This window comes from Montipora capricornis, chromosome 12, assembly GCF_036669925.1.
Source record: "Montipora capricornis isolate CH-2021 chromosome 12, ASM3666992v2, whole genome shotgun sequence".
In the NCBI taxonomy this organism is placed as follows: domain Eukaryota; kingdom Metazoa; phylum Cnidaria; class Anthozoa; order Scleractinia; family Acroporidae; genus Montipora; species Montipora capricornis.
Window position 1 is genome coordinate 5,515,019 of NC_090894.1, and position 25,000 is coordinate 5,540,018.

At 37.7% G+C, this 25,000-nt stretch overlaps 1 protein-coding gene across 1 annotated transcript; it reads right to left on the reverse strand.

Moving 5' to 3' along the window:
* Nucleotides 1–10,969: 10,969 nt before the first annotated feature.
* On the reverse strand, nucleotides 10,970–15,834 carry LOC138025349 (uncharacterized). Its single transcript, XM_068872573.1, has 6 exons — nucleotides 15,816–15,834; nucleotides 15,202–15,527; nucleotides 14,058–15,044; nucleotides 13,607–13,613; nucleotides 12,732–13,499; nucleotides 10,970–11,688 (listed from the first exon to the last, which is right to left on the reverse strand). Exons 1-6 carry the CDS (start codon nucleotides 15,832–15,834, stop codon nucleotides 10,970–10,972), a joined length of 2,826 nt encoding a protein of 941 aa, XP_068728674.1.
* Nucleotides 15,835–25,000: the final 9,166 nt, after the last annotated feature.

The following is a 25,000-nucleotide window of genomic DNA, read 5'->3' on the forward strand; positions in this document are numbered from 1 at the left end:
ATAGTTGAAACCTATTTGGAGCCTTATTTGCAGAGATGGATAAGTTTTTCATGTATTTTCAAAATAGTTTTCAAATGTGTTTTAATTAGGTTAAAAAACCATTAAAAACAGTTCAAAACTGCATCAAAACTAGACTTTAAATAGTATTTAAATCATATTTTGCGATAAACAACCAAAATAGTTCCCAAATAGGTTCCAAATATATTTTAAATATACCTCAAAAATAGCATAAAAATAGTTTTAAAATAGTGTTCTGTTTTGTAAGGGAAAGTGAAGCCATGAAGCTAAGATGAAGTGAAGCTACGATCCTCGCAGTTGTTCTATATGTGGTTCATTTCTTATATCATTTCGTTCGTTAATAAAAATACTTACCAGGAACACAGGGATTGTGTGCAGAGTTATTGCATTCCACCAATTCTGTTAACCATACCATGTATCTTTCGTGCCTTGCACGGTCTTTTAGAAGTCGAAGATGCACTTGAGGAGCTTGTTTACCCCCAAGAGAGAACTGAATAATTTTAGGTGCCTCATGTCCAGGATGCCTTGACTCAAAGTGGTTTTCGAGGGCCCTCGTAATTAACAACATATCCTCGAAGCAATTTCTTGCTTCTCGCTCCGTGTCTGTTTTTGGGTTGAACTTTGGTGCGTAGGCTTAGAGTCGGAACCTCATAGCAGTCACTTTTACAAAAAAGTGATAACACTTACGTAGCTTTGCCTTGTGAACTATTTAAGACAAATTCGTCAATTTTAGCTCTCTTATGTATTTGAATGTACCGGAAATTTAGTGTATGGGCCAATTTGGAAGGTGATTTTATACGATTTGTCGAGTTTGCTGTTGAGTGTGCAGACGTATAACTTGTGTGAGTTTCATTCTTCCACGCGTCTCCTCAGCAGTTTTAATTTATTGCGAGCGGTGTCGTGTAGCATTACGCGGGCCGTTTGGGTTTTTCTTTCATGTTTCTGATTAATATCATTCCAGTTGAATATCCGCTGTTTGCAAATTTTCTAAAATGTTGTAAGTAGTTCAATTGTCGCAGTTTCTGCATTTGTGTTTTTTGTATCTTATCGTTTTATGTTGAAAACCAACTTCACAAAGAACTGTGAGTTTTTCTGGCTGTTTGCGTTAGCTATTATCACAATCTAGCGAAATTGAAGATAAAGCCTTTACGCATTTCTTCGATCAAATCATGAGGAGCTTAACTTGGGTCAGGAATGTGGGTCCCCGCTGTTAAGGTAAAAAAAAAATTACCAAAATCTCAGTGGGAGTTGTAACAAGACTCACACTAAAAAGGCAGAGAAAGAGACAAAGGGAGAGAGAGTTGTTAATCTCGACACATTTGTTGGGCCGACTTCGTCATAAAGTTTTTAAGGACGACAAACATCTCAAATTACTTTAAATTAATTTTGAGTGACGTGTCAAAATAGTCCAGAGGCACAATAAATCAATCTGAAATATTTTCTAAAACACGGTTTACAACGGCCAGCATCATGCAATTAAAAAATGGAAAATTATTTCTTTATTCTCTTTATTTCAAATTAATTTAAACACAGGCAAATTATATCTTAACTTTCAGGCTACCGAGATGCAACTTGTTTTGCCTGGCATACACTTTTCTCAACAGCAACGGTTAATTGGTTCTTTCCTGATTTTAAAGCAATCCATTTTTACGTTTTACACTTATGGAACTCGATAAATGAGGAATAAAACTCAACAGCTATTACACCTTCGAACATCTGCTTCCCTAATTCTCCGGTTGAACATGAAACGTTAGTGATGTATTGGTGTATTTGTTAATTTAAAAAGAGGCAAATTATTTCTTAACTGTCAGGCTACCGAGATGCAACTTGTTTTGCCTGGCATACACTTTTCTCAACAGCAACGGTGCATTGGTTCTTTTCTGATTTTAAAGCAAACAATTTTTAAGTTTTATGCTTATGGAACTCGATAAATGAGGAATAAAACTCAACAGCTATTATACCTTCGAAGATCTGCTTCCCTAATTCTCCGGTTGAACATGAAACGTTAGTGATGTATTGGTGTATTTGTTAATTTAAACACAGGCAAATTATTTTGTCAGTTAACTTTCAGGCTACCGAGATGCAACTTGTTTTGCCTGGCATACACTTTTCTCAACACCAACGGTGAATTGGTTTTTTTCTGATTCCAAAGCAAACAATTTTTAAGTTTTATGCTTATGGAACTCGATAAATGAGGAATAAAACCCAACAGCTACTATACCTTCGAACATCTGCTTCCCTAATTCTCCGGTTGAACATGAAACGTTAGTGATGTATTGGTGTATTTGTTAATTTAAACACAGGCAAATTATTTTGTCACTTAACTTTCAGGCTACCGAGATGCAACTTGTTTTGCCTGGCATACACTTTTCTCAACAGCAACGGTGAATTGGTTCTTTTCTGATTTTAAAGCAATCCATTTTCAAGTTTTATACTTATGGAACTCGATAAATGAGGAATAAAACTCAACAGCTATTACACCTTCGAACATCTGCTTCCCTAATTCTCCGGTTAAACATGAAACGTTAGTGATGTATTGATGTATTTGTTAATTTAAAAACAGGCAAATTATTTCTTAACTTTCAGGCTACCGAGATGCAACTTGTTTTGCCTGGCATACACTTTTCTCAACAGCAACGGTGAATTGGTTCTTTTCTGATTCTAAAGCAATCCATTTTTACGTTTTACACTTATGGAACTCGATAAATGAGGAATAAAACTCAACAGCTATTACACCTTCGAACATCTGCTTCCCTAATTCTCCGGTTGAACATGAAACGTTAGTGATGTATTGATGTATTTGTTAATTTAAAAACAGACAAATTATTTCTTAACTTTCAGGCTACCGAGATGCAACTTGTTTTGCCTGGCATACACTTTTCTCAAAAGCAACGGTGAATTGGTTCGTTTCTGATTTTAAAGCAATCCATTTTTAAGTTTTATGCTTATGGAACTCGATAACTGCATGAGGAACTGGGAAATTTAGAATGCCTAATTGTAGCTCTGTAAAATTTCATTCCGGGCTAATTGATTTCCCAGCATATCACAGGCAGGCACATACAATATTAATCACAGAATTTCCTGCTATCATGATATCCTGATATCATGAAATTGAACCTAACAGCAATTATTATACCTCAACGTTTGAGCGTGAGCCTGTATACCGGGAAGGCTTCCAGCACCGAATTCCCCGACGTCAACATTGTTTACTGCCTCCATAACTCGTTTGGAAACATCTGAATACAGAAATCCATGACATTCAGACGACGACTGCTCAATTAATCCCCCCACAGAGGCCAACCAAAGTTATTCCGTAAGCTTCGTCCACGTTTTTACTAGAATTTCGGACGGCGAGTCTAATCTGCAGGTCGCAGGTCGCAGGTCACAGGTTGCAGGTCATTCATTTTCACCAATGCAGAAAGTATCCTAAACATTCTTAAAAGCTAACCTTAGGCCTAATTAGGCCTAAACAAAAGTTTTTAGGCCTAAGGTTAGCTTTTAAGAATGTTTAGGTTACTTTCTGTATGGGTGAAACAATGACTGCAACCTGTGACCTGCGACCTGCGATCTGCAGATTAGACCCGCCGAATTTCGGAAGGTGATCACCATTTTCCCGCAAAAAATTACCGACTTGAAGGCGACAAATCTCTCATCGAAAGAGCTGAAAAAACTTTCCTTCGACAAATTGGCTAACATTTTACCCTGGATGCCAGAGGTCTTCTCGCTCACCAGCGGCGAGGAGCGTCGAAGTAGTGCTGGTCGGCGAGGGACGACGGGTGAGAGAGTTAATCCATAAATCCTGTAGAACAAAAAATGGTTCCGTGTCCCAACACTAACCGCCACTGTCGATGCGCGCAAACGAACTGAAATAGATTTGTGTTCCCCACAAAATTCATCTCGCCCTAAATATGGTCATTCAATAAAAAATTAACTACTTTTTTCTGCTTAACGTAGGTTCACTGTACAATCTGATCGATCCTGAATGCTTTAACACTTTTCTGAATACGAAACACCTTTTGTGTTATGTTTTTAGCCTTTGTTGATGGATATCTACACCGTCAGGAGACGTCCAGCCGAGAATTCCTGAGTCGGCTTAAGCTCCGCATGGCCATGGATTGTTCAGGGGTTTAGTCAGCGCTAAGTGTTTCTTCACCAAACGTGACAATGTCTAGGTTTCGATGACATAAGAGAATTCCAAGAATCTGACTTTTTCCACTTCTCTCTGTGACGGAGGTAAAAGTTGATGACAATTTACCTCAACAAAAAGTGCGGTCTCCTGCTGATGTTTTGCTGTAGAATAGCAAAACATCGGCAGGGGTCCACGATTTCAGAATCGCATGACGCTTCTCGTTTGAAACAAGAAAGATTTGTTATGATAATGATTGGAACAATCGAATACAAGAGACGCAAAAATGCATGTGATTTCACGGTAATCCTTGAGTTAAACAAAAACGAATTGTAAAAGCGAAATTGTAACGGCCGCCATATGACACGCAAAAAGCGACTTTAATTAAACGGTGGTACCCCCACATCTACGGCCCCCGTTTACAGAAAGCAAGTTTCTTACATTTTTCTTACTAAATCAGGCGGGTGAAAGGGACTTGTCGATAACAAAAAGGCTGCATTTGTCATCGACAGCTAAAGTAGTTTTGCATTCGATATCTTCTTGTCATGGTTATCGACAAATTAAAAGTTGTCCATAACAACTTGCCTCATCTGCAGAGGTCCTTAAATGGCAAATATTCTATTGACAACTTCTGGCGAACAGGTCCGGGTTGCTCAAAACATGGCTGACGCTAACCAGCATTAAATACCACGCAAACCTATAGGTCTTAAAGAAATAGTAATTGCCGAGGCTAGGAATGCGTTTGAATAACTAGAACTACTTGCAGAATAAGACATCACGTCTCGAGTATCACATTCGACGCACGTATAGAAAGTGTAAAAATTGTTATTTTATTTTTACACTTTCTATACGTGCGTCGAATGTGATACTCGAGACGTGATGTCTTATTCTGCAAGAAGTTCTAGTCAAACCTATAGGTCTTGATACCTTTTGACCAACGGTTAGCGCTAACAAGGATTCGAGCAACCGTGGCGGCCCCTATATAGCCGTATTCGTGAAAGCCGCACCATGGACACGAGCTCGGTGAACCCTTCCCCCTCCCCCCCGTTTTTATTACATTTTTATCATCTCCTCAACATGTTATGTTACAACAGTGTGCAAAGTTTCATCGGAAATCTATGACAAATCTATTTCTAGGGAATAACTTAAGGTCCAAAGTGGGTAAAAGATAAATTATTTATTGTTTTAAAGAAATCACCAAGCATCACATCAATAAATAAATTCATAAATATGCGACGTATCAAATGACTGGGACATGAATATGTTTTGTAAAAGAAGGAAACCACACTGTCCGGAGATTCAAAATGTCGACAACAAATTTTACAGGACACAGCCAAAAATTACAGGGCATTTTCTGCTCGGCAGAATTATCTGAAAGCATACACATCCCGCTAATATGTCTTTCAGTGGTCAACATTATTTTTGCCCTGACTGCAACGATGGGAAATACTCTAATCGTCATTGCCCTTCAGAGAGAAACTTCGTTACATCCGCCTTCCAAAGTTTTGCTTCGAAACCTGGCGGTAACGGATCTCTGTGTTGGTATCGTTTCACAACCATTTCAAATTGCTTTCTTCCTGACTTTGTTGTATAAATCGCACCAAATGTGTCGCTACACTCATGCAGCGAGTCGGACTGCAAGCACCATTCTGTGTGGAGTATCAATGTTAACAACAACCGCCGTCAGTGTGGACAGACTTCTTGCTCTGTTGTTAAGACTCAGGTACAGACAAGTTGTAACTCTCAAACGAATATATGGAGCTGTGATCGCGTTTTGGGCTTTCTCAATCTTCACGGCAGCCACTTCGCATTGGAACAACGATGTATGGCTTGTTTTGGTGATTTCTTCAACGTCATTGTGCCTTGTGACATCCATTTGCTGTTACTCGAAGATTTTCCTCACCCTGCGCCGTTATCAAAATCAAGTTCGAGACAACACCCAGGAACAAGCGAATCAAATATTTCCACCGAGTGTGATGAAACGGTACAGACAAACAGTGTACAGTGGAATATCCGTACAGTTGGCATTAGTTTCGTGTTATTTGCCGTTTTTGTTGGTGTGGCCATTCAAATATCGAGAGAATGTGATTCGAATAAGACAGTCGGTAGCTTTTTATCTCGCAGTGGAAAGCACGGTGACTTTGCTTTATTTTAATTCATCTCTAAACCCCGTTCTTTACTGCTGAAAGATCAAAGAAGTGAGACAAGCCGTGAAAGACAACTTGAGGCAGTTGTTTCGTTCTTCAAACCGACAGTTACGAAAAGACACAGAGAATAATACAGCCTCGGCGGAATGTCGGTGAAACACTTAAGTGCGTGGGTGAAATTTACACCTTCAAAGAGAGGAGGAAGTTAAGCATACTGGCGCTCGATAAACTGAGCTTCGGAAGATGACAACGCTACAATTCATCGGCACCATAGAAGAATTTGCGGAAACACAAGCACTCATCCATAGCCCCGACCGAAACGCTTGCTACGCAGGCTAATGATTATCTAAACGGAGAGTGCTGTAAAGTCCATTCAGGGATAGGCCCCTCGGAGTTAAAGAAAGTGCTCCATCTTCCATATAATTTCAGCAACAACCGCAAGATGGAGTCTGTCTATCTAAAGTACTCCCTCCTCGGACCCGTCCAGCATAGAGTTTGCGCCTTTCCCGGCAAGGACTTTTATCTTAGCGTTGGTCTTTCTTTTTCCCCGCTTTCCCCGTTGTAAAGAGTCTTGACTCTTCTACTTCCCTTGAATACTCTTCCTGATGATAAAAGGTTTCTTTACTAGTAATCTCTACTCTTCCCTCCCATTGTCAAATAATAGGCTTCCTACAGCAGTTGATTTGGCTGTCATTGGTAAAGCTTGTGAAAAGAAAGTGTTTGAATAGGTACTTAAACTTTCTTACTCAAGCTTGAGCAATAATGAGAAGGGAAAATCATAGATAGAATTTCTTATTAAACGTAAGCTTGACTCCGAAATAAAAAGGTATCTCCAACTTTCAACAGTTTATGAGCACATTAAACTTGAAAGATTTCCTCTGTGATGGTAGACGTTCCGAGCAGGTCAACTGATAACATTCTATAACACTTTATTAGCGTGGTTGGTACTACAAGTTACAGGTAGGCCACGGAATGACGAAGATATACTGAAATACAAATATAAAAATTTATTGGAAATGTATGATAAAATCTACGAACTCAACAAATTAAATGAACTATGAATTAAAATGGTTTAGGTAATCGCTAGTTGTTGTCCTTCAGTAGCATGTGGAGTAATGATTGCAAGTTGGGTACAAAACCTTCACAGTAGTGTTAGGCCTCATTCGAACTTTCAATCATTGAAATGGTTTAGTTACAATATTATAAAAAATACAACCACACTTTTGAATTTTCGGAACATGTTTCGATGTTTCAAACATCATCTTCAGGCATAGTGAGTGTAACATTAAAATTTTTACAAGATAATTAGTATATATATATATAACTATCAATACAATGATTCTTTGTAGACCTTTGTAGATTCTTTGTAGTTTTCTTTCGTCCAAGAGATTCAACAGTTTGATTTCAGCGACAAGTTTCTAGTTTCCTATGATGTCACTAGCCTTTTACAGATATCCCTTTATCTGAGACGATTGATTTAGCTCTCAATGCCATAATTGATGGTAACATGAATCCTGACCTAAAACTAAGTAAAGTTCATCTTAAACAACTCATCAATTTTGCTACTAGCCACACTCATTTCACTGCGTGAAAATGAAAATATTCGGAGATGTCCGGGCCTAGAATACGTGCTTGTGACTCCCTAGAATCCTGAGGTATTCAAGGCGCACACCTCACGTGAAGTGTACTGAGATATTCAGCTCGAATACTACTGAATATCTTTAGTTAAGTGTCATTCGTAGATTTCCCAAAACGCACACTTCAACAAATGTCGTTGGCCAGTTATTGATGGTAACAATTCGTCCGTTCTGATGAAAAACATTGGAAACTTCCCTTTATTATGGGGGTGGTTATATATGGAAGCGACGGGCAACGCAAATGCGCGCCCGAGTGTAGCTTTTGCGAAATATACTCAGTGTCTTTGCGTGAAATATTATAGCGCAAGCCTGCAAGAATTATAGAGTCACGAGTTTCATTCACACTTGTCTCAAGTAGATAAAGTTGGGCGCTAACTTTGCTTTTAACGCGTTTCAACAAAATAGTCAATAAAACTTTACGCAAATCAACGGAAGCGTAAAGAGTGCATATGAGAAACTTTTCGCGTTTTAACGAAAACGTAGAGACTGCCTTTATGCATGAAAATTACGTACTTTTACACTAAGTAACGCAAAAAACGAGCTTGCGCACCGTAATTCATTGACAAATCGTAAAAAAAGTCATCTTAACTTTTGTTTATCCTTGAGCAAGTTTATGCTGTGGTTAAAGCAGCGTAAAATAAGCCTGAATCTCCTAGTTGATTTAACCCTTTCAGCCCCGTGGGGTTCCCCACTGACGAGTAAAATCGTCTGGCGTTAGACAGAGTAAAATCTATAAGTGGCAGTATTGGGAGTTAAAGGGTTAATGGGGACATAGTTTTTCAGTGAATCCAGCTGTTGTTAACCCTTTCAGCCCGGTGGGGTTCCCCATTGACGAGTAAAATCGTCTGGCGTTAGACAGAGTAAAATCTATAAGTGGCAGTATTGGGAGTTAAAGGGTTAATGGGGACATAGTTTTTCAGTGAATCCAGCTGTTGTTAACCCTTTCAGCCCGGTGGGGTTCCCCATTGACGAGTAAAATCGTCTGGCGTTAGACAGAGTAAAATCTATAAGTGGCAGTATTGGGAGTTAAAGGGTTAATGGGGACATAGTTTTTCAGTGAATCCAGCTGTTGTTAACCCTTTCAGCCCGGTGGGGTTCCCCATTGACGAGTAAAATCGTCTGGCGTTAGACAGAGTAAAATCTATAAGTGGCAGTATTGGGAGTTAAAGGGTTAATGGGGACATAGTTTTTCAGTGAATCCAGCTGTTGTTAACCCTTTCAGCCCGGTGGGGTTCCCCATTGACGAGTAAAATCGTCTGGCGTTAGACAGAGTAAAATCTATAAGTGGCAGTATTGGGAGTTAAAGGGTTAATGGGGACATAGTTTTTCAGTGAATCCAGCTGTTGTTAACCCTTTCAGCCCGGTGGGGTTCCCCATTGACGAGTAAAATCGTCTGGCGTTAGACAGAGTAAAATCTATAAGTGGCAGTATTGGGAGTTAAAGGGTTAATGGGGACATAGTTTTTCAGTGAATCCAGCTGTTGTTAACCCTTTCAGCCCGGTGGGGTTCCCCATTGACGAGTAAAATCGTCTGGCGTTAGACAGAGTAAAATCTATAAGTGGCAGTATTAGGAGTTAAAGGGTTAATGGGGACATAGTTTTTCAGTGAATCCAGCTGTTGTTAACCCTTTCAGCCCGGTGGGGTTCCCCATTGACGAGTAAAATCGTCTGGCGTTAGACAGAGTAAAATCTATAAGTGGCAGTATTGGGAGTTAAAGGGTTAATGGGGACATAGTTTTTCAGTGAATCCAGCTGTTGTTAACCCTTTCAGCCCGGTGGGGTTCCCCATTGACGAGTAAAATCGTCTGGCGTTAGACAGAGTAAAATCTATAAGTGGCAGTATTGGGAGTTAAAGGGTTAATGGGGACATAGTTTTTCAGTGAATCCAGCTGTTGTTGACCCTTTCAGCCCGGTGGGGTTCCCCATTGACGAGTAAAATCGTCTGGCGGTAGACAGAGTAAAATCTATAAGTCGCACTATTGGTAGTTAAATGGTTAATGGGGACATAGTTTTTAAGTGAATCCAGGTGTTGTTAACCCTTTCAGCCCCGTGGGGTTCCCCATTGACGAGTAAAATCGTCTGGCGTTAGACAGAGTAAAATCTATAAGTAGCACTATTGGGAGTTAAAGGGTTAACAGGTTTTAGGATGACTTAAATCTTAGTTAAATCTTTTAAGTTATTTAATCTATATTTAAGGCTGCTTAAAACAAGCTTAAATTATAAAATTGATATAACATAACTTAAAGGAAACTTAAATCATGATGAAATATAAATGCCCTTCTAAGTATGATTTCACCCCAGTTGCTGAAACATAATCTAAATTGATTAGAGGTGAGTGGGATCAGATATGGTTAATTTAAAATATATGCCTGGGTCATTTTGCGGAGTAATTGTCATTAAAGCTCATTGCATCTTTGTTATTCAGATGGCCTAACTTCATCCAGTTGTGTCAGCTGGAGTTATAATGTCATCTGAACAATTTGAAATACAGGTGCATAGGAAATTGGAAGCAATGGCGTCATTTAAGCCAGCTAGTTTGTTCGATCGTCTTCCAGTCAGTTCACTTGGTCATTAGATGTAGCTGGGTAATTCGGAGCAAATGTGTGATTCCATTTGGGGCATTGGAGTTGGTTAAGAGCCCACTGGGTCACATGAAGCAATCAAATCACTAGAGCTGGTTTTGACTCTATAATTAACTACATGTATATGGCACATGTATATGAAGTTAAGGCGATCTGGGTCACTGGCACAGTTTTTTCATTGTTACCTGATAATTTATTTCACGTTGTTTTCATTTGGCATTAACTTAAACTGGTTGAGTCATTTAAGCCACTTTTGTTGTTTTCTTTTGTTTACCTTAAACAGAATCTAGGAAAAGCTCATTAACGAGTATGAACAAACCTAAGTTACAACTTTTAGGCTTGCTTAAAAGGCAAACTTGAAATAAAAGAAAACTACAAGATATTTGGGGCTATTCGAAACTTCATGACATACAATGCATGAGCAGTTTTACAAGAAAACAAAAATGACAACATAATGTGTTTAGGGGCTAAATTGCCCAATTAATGGAATTGAAACAATTACTTTTTCCTTCCCATAGCCAAACTTAACCTTCCCCTCCACTGTTAAACACTGGCTGTGAATTCTCATCACTGGAATAAAAGACATTTCAGAATAGTCTTCAAAGTCAGTACACCACACTTCAAGTGGATCAGGATACCAGTTCCTTTTTGGATGTTTCTTGAACCAATCAACTTCAGCAAGGACATATGTGATCTTCCTTCTTTTACTCAAGCCTTGTTTTAAGATCACATCATTAGATAGGAATCTACGTACTCTTCCTGGTCTATGTTCCCCATTAAACCACTTGGCTAAAACACCATAACTGCAGGAACATCTGAATATAGTGCCACTGATTTGAACTCTGGAAAAACTGTCACAAAGCCTTTGAACACTAACAATCTCACAGTCAGGAAACAAAATCTGGTACATCTTCTTCATCTCTGAAGTATCATCTTCATCTAAGGCAATTCTTTTAACAGGGGGAAAGGGAACAACTGCCCTGCTTTGATCCTCTGTAGCTTGATCCCCACTCGTAAGGCTTGATACACTTATATTAACATGAGGTCCACTGTTCAGCATTTCACCCCCAGTGCCTCTCTGATCACCCAAAAGCAGAGTCTCAAAGTCGCTGAATTCTTCTGGGAAGGTGATAAGCCTTAGCTCATTATCTCGAAGAAATCGTCGCATCAGCTGTATACCTACATGTATCAGAAATAACATCAAAAACTAACATGGTATCATTACAACTTACAGTGTATGCCCTCTAAGTGTCTGATGAGAAGTACACAATGCACCAGCTCTGTTTTCTTATGTTGTTCAATGTTCACTTTTACTCTTGGTTCAATTATTTTAGGTTTTCTTTGTTGTTATTGTTGTTGTTTTTTTTGTGTGTGTGTGTATGGTTACATGTATGTACATTTGTGTATGATAGGTTTGACACAAAGGAAAATAACATTTCAACCAAGCATATACATGTAACATGTAGAAGTGAGCCACAACAATAATAATAATTATTATTTTATACATAATTATAAACGTAAAACAGCTTAAGCATCCCTAGCAAAGTAAACATGTAGATAGTAACTTTAACTTCCGGAGAGATCCTGGAAAATTTTACTTCAGGCTATCGGCTATAATCAGTGTACTGTTGTAATCTACCATTAAGCTAATTTATCTGAAAAGTGCTAAACCATCATGTAGCATGAAATAAATAATTATAGTTGGTGTAATAAAATGCCTAATCAAATCTTCAGTTGATAAAACAATTTCTGGTATACTCGCTCTTGTTCTTCTATTGAGCACTCTGATTCTACATCAGCTGAAATCAAGTATACATACATACACACACACATACATATTGATCCTTTTAATTTTTAGGCTTTTATTTAATGATAATGCCTTCCATCATGACTGGCATTCATGCCTAAAAACCACTTCTATTGTTCATACAAATATATATTTTTAAAGTTTTGGTTGGTCAAGAAATCATTTCATAATCTGCAGGTAAATACTGATGGACACAGAAAAAAGGAGTTGTTTAACTACAGAAAATGCTTTACTTGTGTGCAGTTGGGTACCTGTCTAAGAAAGACAATTATAGAACCCTAAGAAGATCTCACCTAGCAGCCCAGACATATCAGTTTCAATATATTTCCAAAGATTTTCTTATAAATGAAAAATAAATTCAAGCAAGGCACCAGCTAACTGAAATCCCTCTAAACCATACTAGATACCAACTTACCAATGTTATGGTTGTTCTTGTGATATGACCCCAGTATTCCATTATATCTTTCGAAGGAGAAACACCAAAAAGAGTAAACTGGTCCATAGTCTCTGATGCAGTCCACAAGATGACAAGTTAAGTGCATGTTTGGAGTACAAAACTCTGGTCCATACAGTTTCTCAAAATGCTTACAAAATTCAATTATCTTTGCCTCTGCTGCCAAACACTGTTCCACTGTTAAGGACCGACGACAAATTTGGCGACAGGCAGTTACAAAACACACCCAAGCATCATAATGCTCTTGGGGCAATAGGCCCTTTAATGCAAACAATGAATAGTAAATAACCCAGTTCTTCCACTGGTCTGCTGTAAATCCACTAAATCCTGAAGCAATCTTAGAAGGAATCCTTCCAATTTCTGGTGGTGGAACAATAGCATCAACTCTTCTTTGCAGCAAGTCCAAGTGTTTATCAGTGAGCAATTCCTTTTCTTTCCAAACCTTTAGGGTAGTTTTTGCTAATCCAAGGAAAAGGTTGTGCATAGGATCAATAATGACAAAACGTACAGCATCATAGTACGGCAACTGTAGAAGAACAGAGTATTTTGCGCCAGTTTTGCGCACATGAGTGCTTATTTCTGTTTGGCACCTGGCATATCTAACAGCCTCTGCATGTGCCCGGTGAACCTCATTCGTTCTCTTCTCCCATGATCTTGTATCAAAACCAGAAAAATCTGGTTTTGATCCGAAAGTGGTTCGTGGAAATGTCTTGAAGCACTTGTTACAACCTGAGAAACAAAAACAAACAACAACAACAACACAAAACCTTGATTATTTGGATGTACCCTCTTTCCTTAATTGACGAACCTTGCAACTTCATACTTGCTCAGTTCACCATGAGCCTATATGTAAAGTGTAAGTTGTTTATGAACAAAATTCATTGCATTGACAGTTTTTGTGTGAGGAAATGTTTTCTGCAAGGAATATTATTCCTGTAGAACTTAATTGTTATTTTATAAACTACATGTATTATTATTCCAAAATACTCTTGAATTCAGCTGAATTAACACTAAAGAAAAAAGGGTGTGAGAGATCTTAATACATGTACATGTAAGTTGGGAACATATTCTCTACTGTCACATAGATAATTCAAGTCTCACAAAAAAGGTACTACCAAAAAGTCACAATTAGATAACTTACAAAACAAATTCAATGACACCCATTCTTAAAAATTAATGTCCAATTAGAACTGTAATATTACAAGTACCTTTTGCTGCTGAATGGCCAGCAAATCCCCCACATTTCCTTGTAGCTGGCACGTCACAACACAAAGCCAGGAGTGTAACTCGAAGCTTCAACATGCCTCCTGGTAGACAAAAGTCTATAAGTTCATCAACAAGTGGTTTCAGGAATGAATTGATGTCACCCTTTGGCTCTTTGGGACCCGGGATAATTCCCACGAGTATAACATTCTCTGGCTTAAACCTCTCCTCTCTCGGAAGATTCATCAGCACTAAATAAATAACACAACAACTGTGATTTGTGTGTTTGTACGGCTGGAACCAGTCAACATTCAGCATGACACCAAGATTTGCTGCTATAGAGAAAAATTTTTCTCCATCAGAATCCAAGAACTCCTTCCAGACTTTTCCATCAAAGACATCTGCCATGGCATCCCCTGTTGGCCTTTTATTTCTCCAAGATTCACAGCTTTCAATAAAACCAGGTCTTGTTATCAGTGACCTTAGAGAATCAGTTAATCTCTTATAACAATACAGATTCTTTGGATGTAAAAATAAGGAACCATTCTTTGAACGCATTTGCTTCATTAAGAAAGCACCACACGGTTTCCTCCTGTTTCTCTGAGGATGGTTTGGAAATCGAACATGATCACATTTCTTGGAAACATGCCGTCCATTCCTTCTTCTGATAACACACTCGTCTGCTTTATACAAGGTGCAGCACTTTGGACATGCAACATATTTTTCAAAGTCATCTCCTCCAATTCCAATAAAAGACTTGGCCAAGTAAAGTGTCTGTGGTAAACTTTGGGCAAATTGAACGAGGATATCAACCTTAGTTACCTTTCCAATCAATGCCAGGAAAAGACGCAGGAATTTTAGAAGCATTAGGATCCCATTGTCTGAAACTTTATAGAGAGTTTGCCAAAGGAAAAGAAATAAAATAAGGACTCTTGATTCTGATGAAACTCGTTTGTCACTCTGTGGAAATGAGTCACAAAATTGGTCATCTTCACAGTATTCAAAACTCTCAGGTCCATCATTGTCACCATCACCATCACCATCACCATCACCATCTTCTTGATTGGAGTCCTATGAAAATAAAGTATAGGCTTATTTTTAATCAATAAAAGCTAAACAAGTCCTTAATGAGTATACAGGTGCTCCTAGGTGTTTTGTGTAAAAATAGAAGATTTCATTTGATTTGGACAACACCAGCATAACATAAATTTTTACAGTTCATAGTTACCTTAGTATTATCACAACCACTAGTACAAAATGTTTCAGCTTCTGGCTCATCACAGTCACTGAAGAAAATCTGATCTTCATCATCAAAAAGATGAGATGATTCCTCCTGATCACTGTAGCTATCAACACAATCCACTTCATTGTGTAGTGGTTCTTTAGTCAGTTCTTCAGGTGAAATTGATCCTGAGGTATATTCAGTTTCAACAGCAAGTTGCAAGGAATCACATTTTGTAGTATCATTTAATCCCAGATTCCGATGCTCATAAAATGTCTTCTTGGCAACACGCTTATTACAGTGGTCACAAAAAACGTAGTCTTCAGGTTCACCTAAAAAAAATGTACCATGTATTATTAACTACTATGTATAATTGACAATATACAAGTAGATAGTCTGTGTATTAGCAGTATACAATCATTGACATCAAAGTGACTGATGTCAAATGGTTGCATACATGTATTGATCCCAGTTGATTTAATAATATAACAGGGATCCATATTCATTTTTTATTGAAGTTGTCAGCCAGGCAAGTACGTCTTATGAAGTACTTGCCTGGACAAATTTTGGGTTGCCCGGGCAAAAAATACAGACGTATAGGAAATGGTCGATAAAATTACTTGTAACTTGAGCATTCATGTTTTATTTTACACTCTCGTCAGAAATTACAAATTTTGACTCTAGAGTATGATTATTTGCACCGTGGGAACCCGATTTACAGTGGTCCACATCTGCCACGGCAAAATGTACTTGAATGCAGCTTACAAAGTTACCATTCAAAGAACCAAAGTTTGGACGTTCTTGTCTAGTGTCTTCCTTTCATATGCTATCAACATTTTGTTTTTGCTGTTTGTAAGCAGCAAGTTCTGCTCCACTTGTTTTCCTTCTTGCCGGAGGTGGCAAAATACCTTGTAACTATCAGCTTAGACCACGAGTCACCCTTTGCTCTTTGCTAAACGACTTACTAACAACCATGCCAGCAGTGAGCTACATGAAAATTGAGCCTGCGATTTTTTCATGGAAAATACCGCAGGGTCTAAGATGGCGCTGTCACAGCACTCTCCTCATTCAATAAGTTTTAATAAGCAATAACCAATTATTGGTTTGACATTTCTAGTGCTCTCTCACCACACAACATGTCTGTGCGACACCATCTGGAAGAGCAGATAGCTAATGAAGATAAGGGATAAACGATACTGAAATACCCATAACTTTTTTGTCCCCATTAAGCATTTCAGGGCTGAAATCTCCTTTTAATTCATAACATGCAATTTTAGCCTTTAAATGCATAAGGGAAAAGATTAAAGACAGTTTAAAATTTTTAAAATTTACAAGGATTTGTATGAAACACCATGCATGCATGACTGGATGGCAAAAGTTGTTTCTCTCATACAAAATAATGCTTCCAACTTTCAGTGGCCGTTGCAATCGCTCCTTTTGAGATATTCGGCTAAAAATTCTCAGGTTACCTAATTTTAATATGCAATTTTTTTTCAAAAATGAACTGTTTTCGTAATTTTAATATGCAATTTTTTTTCAAAAATGAACTGTTTTCGTATTTACCAAAAGTTGATCAAGTGATCAGGTCAAGCAAAAAGCCTATTTGAAACATTTGGAGAAATATTTTGAATGAATAATATTTTAATTGGCAGCCTTTCATGAAACTCAACTCTGGCAATTAACTAGTGCAAAATTGTGTGCAATGGTGTTGTCATTTTGTGGTACTTAAGGTTACCAGATGCTTTCAGCATGGGCCCCCAGGTGAATCATATGCAAGTGTGGTAAGGTGTTCAGGTTAAACTGCAGATACACCTTAATAAACCATATATCAATAATTTAAAGGTTATTGAACTGGCTTTGTTTGTAACCCAACACTGTCGATTTCTTTTCTTAAGTTGAATGATCATACAAATATAGATACTCTTTCAGCTAAAAGTCAATGAATTTGTTCAATTGACCTAAAATTTCTTAGAACTTTGTTGCTAAAAGGAATTTTTGTATGAGCATCCAAAAGAATTAAACAAATCAATAAATGAAATTCAAAAAAGTTAATTGCTTTGAATTGTACCTTTGGTAAGGTGATTCGGGCACTCACATTAAAAAAATCATTAAAAAGATAACAGTGCAATTTTTTTTTAAAATCTTGGTCTGTTATGTAACATAGCAGTTCACGAAGCTTAATTTGATACAGGGTTTTAGGTTTCTACAGGTTAACTGAAACACTACACCACTTGCATGTGAAACACCCTCGAAGGTATCTGGTAACCTTAAGTTCTTTGCAGATACTCGAAAACCTTAAAAAGCTGTACATACATGCATGCAGCTGACTGAAACTATGGATGAAGCTGGTCTGATTTTATATTATAATTATGACACTCTTCACTTTTATTTGCAGGTGCCATTGTTAGGTACTACGAAACAAAAAGAAAGCTTTATCTACAGTCACTTCCTGAAAACCCGCAAAAAACGAAACAGACAAGAAAGGACAACAAAGTTCGTTCAAGAAGGAAAAGGGTATGTTGACTTGAACTTCTTTAATTTTTTCTGCCACTGTATGTGTAAAAAGCATCAACTAATAATAGTTATTTACAGTGACAAATTACAGTTAATAGTAGTTTTGACTTTAAAATGACCAAGTGCATCACTCATAAGCCTCTACAGAATATTTAATTGCAGGCTTAACTGTCTTAACAGCTAAAAGTTACTGTTTTAGTTGCAGCCTAGTTGGCCAGAACAGAAACTGTGACAGTTGTTTCCTTTGTCAAACTTAGTGTAGGTTTCAATATATATTTTTATCACCTTTTATTACTACGTAACCATTTTATAGCATTTTATGTTAAATGTCATTGAGCAATAGTTTTTAATGTCATATTTTTTTATGTAACCGGGATCCTTTTTTTAATTTATGTATTTTTTAATAGTTTTATGTCAACAGGCAATAGCTTTTTGAGCAATTGAGTCTATATATATATAGATGTATTATTGTATAGTGTCTCCAAGTAGTGTGTAAACACTAGAACAAATTGACACTTACTCACTCAGCAAAATATTTCACCCTAATAAATTCATTTTAGACACTTTTCCTGCAATTATTACTGGAATTAAGACTTTTGGATAAAACCAAATCCTAGTACTGTACATGGCATATATATAGCCTGACTTAAATGTCAATTTTAAAATCTCTTTCAGCTTTTCAGTGCACGAGTTAAAGTGGCGAGGGGCCAAGAGAAGGAGTTGATGCAGGAACTCAGCTATGACTTTGTGAGTGACGAGGAAGATGGACCAGAGGGAAATTGGATCATAAGGTCACCAAGATGGAGGTCCCCAAGGGCCAATGACTTGATGAGCCGTCTACAAAGAAGAATAGATCAGACAAGAGAAGAAGAAGTGCGGCCACGTGTGCCAAGAGTTGAGGGACCTCTCTCAGAAAGGCCCAGGCCCAAGGTTCATGCACCTTGGGCCTTAGGGGAAGAGGCTGCAAGAGGTTATGCTGAACCCAACTCAGAGCCAGAGGAGGTGCCGACAGAAACTCCTGTGGCATCACCACCCAGGAGGAGAAGAAAAAGATACCATTGTTTAAATGACGACTCTGAAACTGATTAACTCTTTGGGCTTTTTTTAATCAGTCTATTCCTTAACGTACTGTGAATAGTATTGCTCGTGATAACTTTTTGTTCCTCTTCTTTCTTTCAAGGTTAGAGTTTCATCCAAATTTTTTAAATAGAATTTTTGAATGGATTTTTTCTACAACAGCAGTATTGCTCACATATTAATAGCAATATTATTACTATATAAACATTGAAATAACATCGATTTTTTTTATGTTGGAATGAAAAGGTTCATCCTAAGTAAGTGCATGTATTTATAAACTAAAGATGATTTGCTAAGCAGTGATTGCTATTCAGTACTGAAGCTTTCTTGTATTGTTTTTAAGAAATTAAGGTTAAACTAGACAATGTCATCTTTTTTTTGCAATTATCTAGGAGGAAACTTTTAATCAGTGGCAAATGAAAAACCAGGACAAAATTTTAAATGGCATTTTTTACACTAAAAATTAGTTTACAGTGCGACGCGCCTTACCGTGGCCAACTAACAAAGTTTTTTTTACAAATTGTCCGCCAATCAGGATGTGTGAAGTTGATTGACAGTTACGCCTTTTTGCAAAGGTCGCACAGTTGTAGGTTGAACACCATTGCGTGGGTTGTTGAGTTGACGTATTTACACGTAATAGTCAAATGTGAAAGTTTGTTGGGTGGCCACGGTAAGGCGCGTTGCACTGTAAAAGAGAGTTTTTAGTAATGATAAAAATTTCAGTGTTTTTTTCCTTTACCAGAAACTAAATAATGCATGAGGCACTTCACAGGTCATTAAAATGCAATTAAGGTTTCTGGACTCCTAAAAAAATTCCCCTATGATTTACGCAACAAGACCTCATTGTTAGCAATGCGTTAAGCTCAAACCGTTTAGTTAATACACCTTATTCCAAAATGGCCGCCATTTTAGTATTCTTTTGTTTCCATGCAAATTGGTCCTTATGGCCTCACTTTCAAACGTCAAATTCAGAAGAATATTTAACCTTGAACGAGGGCAAAAGGGCGAATTTGCATGGAAACAAAAGAATACTAAAATGGCGGCCATTTTGGAATACGGTGTATGAATCCCCGAATAAAAAGGCAACGTTTTCAATAATATCGAGATATTCAACTTACAAGTATTGTAAATACTGTATAACTTAAATAAAGTTTTGTTGGCTGATAGTTACAATGTCTTCATTCATTGAACTGCACGAGACAGAAAGTAGTCGACGAAGACGTTATTAGGGCTTCGCTACTTGTCCATTCCTTTAGGAGAGCGTGACGAAGCCCTAAGAACGTCTGCGATAGAGGTTTGTCAAAAAGGAGACTCCTGTAATCCGCGTAGATAGATCTAAGTAAAGACCCCATGTGAAAGGGGAATCCTATGAGACCAAAGCATATAAACGTCCCAAAAGCGTAAACATCCAATAAAACATAAAACAAGTTCATGTTCAAGAATATGCACACTGAATTTCAGGAACGAGATATAGGCATTGCTACTCTTGATCGTAGTTGTTCGAGTTTTGAATACTGCAGAATACCAAATTCCGCACTGTTATGGGTTGGTGCACGGTTCGCAAATGCAGCGAACACTTGAGATGTGCGTTAGTATTCGGGCGTGTTCAAGTCTGCTAAACCCTTCGTCACTGTCGTATTCGCGTCGCATGCGGACTCGAATATTTGTTGTCATACCAAGATGTTCCTATGACTACTGATCATCATTGTTTGAAGCTGGTCAATATTGGTCTTTTTTAGAAAAGGAGTCGAGGTATGTCGTTTAGAATGTTTCAAAGTATTCCAAGGTATTCTATTTGAATTCGGAAAAACAGTCCGGATTCTAAGTAGAATATTCGAGGTGTAAGTTCGCGTCGTGCGTCCTTGCATACTTCAGGATATTATCGTTCACTCCACGTGTGCGTATCCGTATTCGGGCAAAGTCGGTCGCGAATATGTGCCTTTTTGCGCAGTGTATTTTTTATTCTATGGTTGCTTGTACGATCAAATAGATGGAGTGGCAATGGGTTCACCTTTAGCCCCTGTATTAGCCAATTTCTTCATAGATCACTATGAAAGGCTTTGGTTGGAAAAATACACCGGTACCCAAGTATTATATTATCGCAGATACGTAGATGACATTATCTGTTGTTTTCAAAATTCCCATGATGCAGATGTGTTTTTTCAATACCTTAACAAATGCCATCCCAACATTAAGTTTATGATGGAAACAGAAACAGATGAATATAAAATATTAGTAACACTTGTGCTATCCAGACCATTTGGAAATATTATAAAACCAATTGCATAATAAAAAATTATAAGGGAATACAAATTATCGGGCTATGATCTTTATCATAATATTCTTTTGTCGTCAGTAACTTCACATCATTATCCTCAGACGAGTTGCTTGTACTAAACATGTTCTCCCGTTATCAGCCTTACAGGTGAAAAATCCTTCATAAAAGAATATTCGGCTCTTACTGCTTGATAATAACGAACAAACCGTCCGAGAAAATGTATATTTTAGGTAATGTTGTAACGACAAGCCTAATAAATTACGGTAAAACCACGAAAAGAGCCCAGAGCTTACAGTTCAGAAAGGACTTTTTAAGCAGCTTTTTGCCAGGGTCTTGCTATGTATGCGTACAAGATTAAACATGAACCGCACAGCTGCGTGCACGTTTGACAGCACAAGCACAGGGCGAGTGTTCTACATACGTCCTTCAGTAATCAAGCTCAAAAATAACGTTGAGTTCGCTTGGAGGAAAATTGACGATCTATGAAATGAAGAAGTTTAAAAAGAATTCGAAAATCTTTTAGGCTATTTAGGGCGTTATTTCCGCGTTTATTTCAACAACTATAATTTCCATATCGTGACACGCATTTCAATGACGGTTTGTTTCCGTGTTTATTTCTGTTATAATTTCAATATATTTTTTCACGTACAATTCTGAATCCATTGCAAAAATGCTCGAGATCTGACAAGAGCTCCAGACTTAACAGAAGCAAAAGTTTACCTTTCAAGTCGGCAGTCAATTATCCAGGTATGTCATTTCATAATTAACGACTAAAGCTCAGTTCGTGAAAATTACGGCAGATGCTTTTTATTAGAGAACCAATACTAAAACGAGAACGAAAGCTGACTTTCAAAAGTGAAGTCTTGTATAATTACGAACGTTTCGGAAAACGTTTCGGCAGTAATGTAGACGGCTAAAAACTAGATGACGTAAATGGGATGAGAAAATTTTGGAAACAAGGCGCACGCTACTAAGTTATAGTGAATTAAATTGAAAAATTATGGTTGACGGAGAGTAGCACTTTAGTGTGTATTTAATTAAGCATAGCACTTTTCATTTGGATCGTTAGGACTGGGCGTAGTAGCATTTTATCAATGACAAAAGAATATTGTCATAAGAAAAAAAAGAAAGTTCTTAGTTAAGAGTGGTCGGCGCGAGCCTTATAAAATATTTATTCTATCTAACATCAACGGCATAACTTTGTCAAACATGTATGCCAAGGACAGGTCGTTATTTTCCGAAATGACCACCTGCTAAATTTTGCGACCACAACAGCATCCCTGTTTTTGAAGACCGGATGGGTCACAACAAGAATTAATAATGCATTAAATCGGGTACTGTCTTTTCCAGCTAGCAGAGGATTCTTTTCTTTTTGCGTTCACTGGGCTGATAAGTACGAGAAAGAGTCCTCTGCCTTCATGGGTCAAAAATTCACTGTGTTAAGCATGCGCAGCGGTTACTTAACGACCGAATCCTTAAGTGATACTTCATTTTGTGTGGGCTCACTGAATTAAAAACAGCGGAATTACTTTAAAGGAATACGCGAGACATAGCGGGCCCAAGTCACAGTCAGCAAACCTAACATGGGACATGCGTTTTAAAAGTCCCGTCCAAAGTAGTGGACGGCTGTTGCATCAAAGTGAGTTTCGACCCTTTGATAGCAGGGAAGCACTGTCTCCACTACGCCCTCAATAGACCTTTTCAGCTTGTACGTTTTGTTTTCCCATTTCAGACCACATGATGTTACTCTGGGGAACAGTGTCTTTCAAATGTCGTCTTATGCACGTGCATATGTATGCATAACTTATGAAAAAACAAAAGGAAAATTCCCTTGAGAACATCACGTGGTCTGAAATGGGAAAACAAAACGTACAAGCTGAAAAGGTCTATTATGTAATGCATTGTTCATTACTACCAAAATTATTTATAAGAGGTTATCATCCTCTGTTCATCACTATCACCCACAAATTAGTTGTCACCTACATCGCTTTTGAACTGCTCATAATTCTGTACTGTGTAGTATTATTCATTTCCATGGGAATAGGAACTTAACTTAGAGCGATTACTTTAGGCCTCTCTTTACCTATTTGTTAGTTGATCTATACAGATTTCAGTACGCATGTAACTTGTGTAACAATGAGAAGGGAAAATCATGGATAGACTTTCTTATTAAACGTAAGCTTGACTCCGAAATAAAAAGGTATCTCCAACTTTCAACAGTTTATGAGCACATTAAACTTGAAAGATTTCCTCTGTGATGGTAGACGTTTCGAGCAGGTCAACTGATAACACTGTATAACACTTTATTAGCGTGGTTGGTACTACAAGTTACAGGTAGGCCACGGAATAACGAAGATATACTGCAATACAAATAAAAATTTATTGGAAATTTATGATAAAATCTACGAACCCAACAAATTAAATGAACTATGAATTAAAATGGTTTAGGTAATCGCTAGTTGTTGTCCTTCAGTAGCATTTGGAGTAATGATTGCAAGTTCGAATGAGGTCTAACACTGCTGTGAAGTTTTTGTACCCAATTATTCCATCAGGGATCAACCCTAGTATTGGAATTGGGCCCACACAAGGACAAAGAAAAACTCTGACCAGGGTGGGATTTGAACCCACGGCCTTCGGATTAGATCACCGCTGCTCTACCGACTGAGCTACAAGGCCAGAACGGGAGAAGGCCGTGGGTATGTGAGATGTTATTCACAAGGACAAATTCGGCTCGGCCCAAGCCTAATTTTAGGTAATCGCTAGTTCTTGTCCTTCAGTAGCATTTGGAGTAATGATTGCAAGTTGGGTACAAAAACTTCACAGTAGTGTTAGGCCTCATTCGAACTTTCAATCATTAAAATGGTTTAGTTACAATATTATAAAAAATACAGCCACACTTTTTCGGAACATGTTTTGATGTTTCAAACATCATCTTCAGCCATAGTGAGTGTAACATTAAAATTTTTACAAGATAATTCGTATATATATATATAACTATCAATACAATGATTCTTTGTAGATCTTTGTAGATTCTTTGTAGTTTTCTTTTGTCCAAGAGATTCAACAGTTTGATTTCAGCGACAAGTTTCTAGTTTCCTATGATGTCACTAGCCTTTTTACAAATATCCCTTTATCTGAGACGATTGATTTAGCTGTCAATGCCATAATTGATGGTAACATGAATCCTGACCTAAAACTAAGTAAAGTTCATCTTAAACAACTCTTCAATTTTGCTACTAGCCACACTCATTTTTTATTCAATGGTTGCTTGTACGATCAAATAGATGGAGTGGCAATGGGTTCACCTTTAGCCCCTGTATTAGCCAATTTCTTCATAGATCACTATGAAAGGCTTTGGTTGGAAAAATACACCGGTACCCAAGTATTATATTATCGCAGATACGTAGATGACATTATCTGTTGTTTTCAAAATTCCCATGATGCAGATGTGTTTTTTCAATACCTTAACAAATGCCATCCCAACATTAAGTTTATGATGGAAACAGAAACAGATGAATATAAAATATTAGTAACACTTGTGCTATCCAGACCATTTGGAAATATTATAAAACCAATTGCATAATAAAAAATTATAAGGGAATACAAATTATCGGGCTATGATCTTTATCATAATATTCTTTTGTCGTCAGTAACTTCACATCATTATCCTCAGACGAGTTGCTTGTACTAAACATGTTCTCCCGTTATCAGCCTTACAGGTGAAAAGTCCTTCATAAAAGAATATTCGGCTCTTAGTGCTTGATAATAACGAACAAACCGTCCGAGAAAATGTATATTTTAGGTAATGTTGTAACGACAAGCCTAATAAATTACGGTAAAACCACGAAAAGAGCCCAGAGCTTACAGTTCAGAAAGGACTTTTTAAGCAGCTTTTTGCTAGGGTCTTGCTATGTATGCGTACAAGATTAAACATGA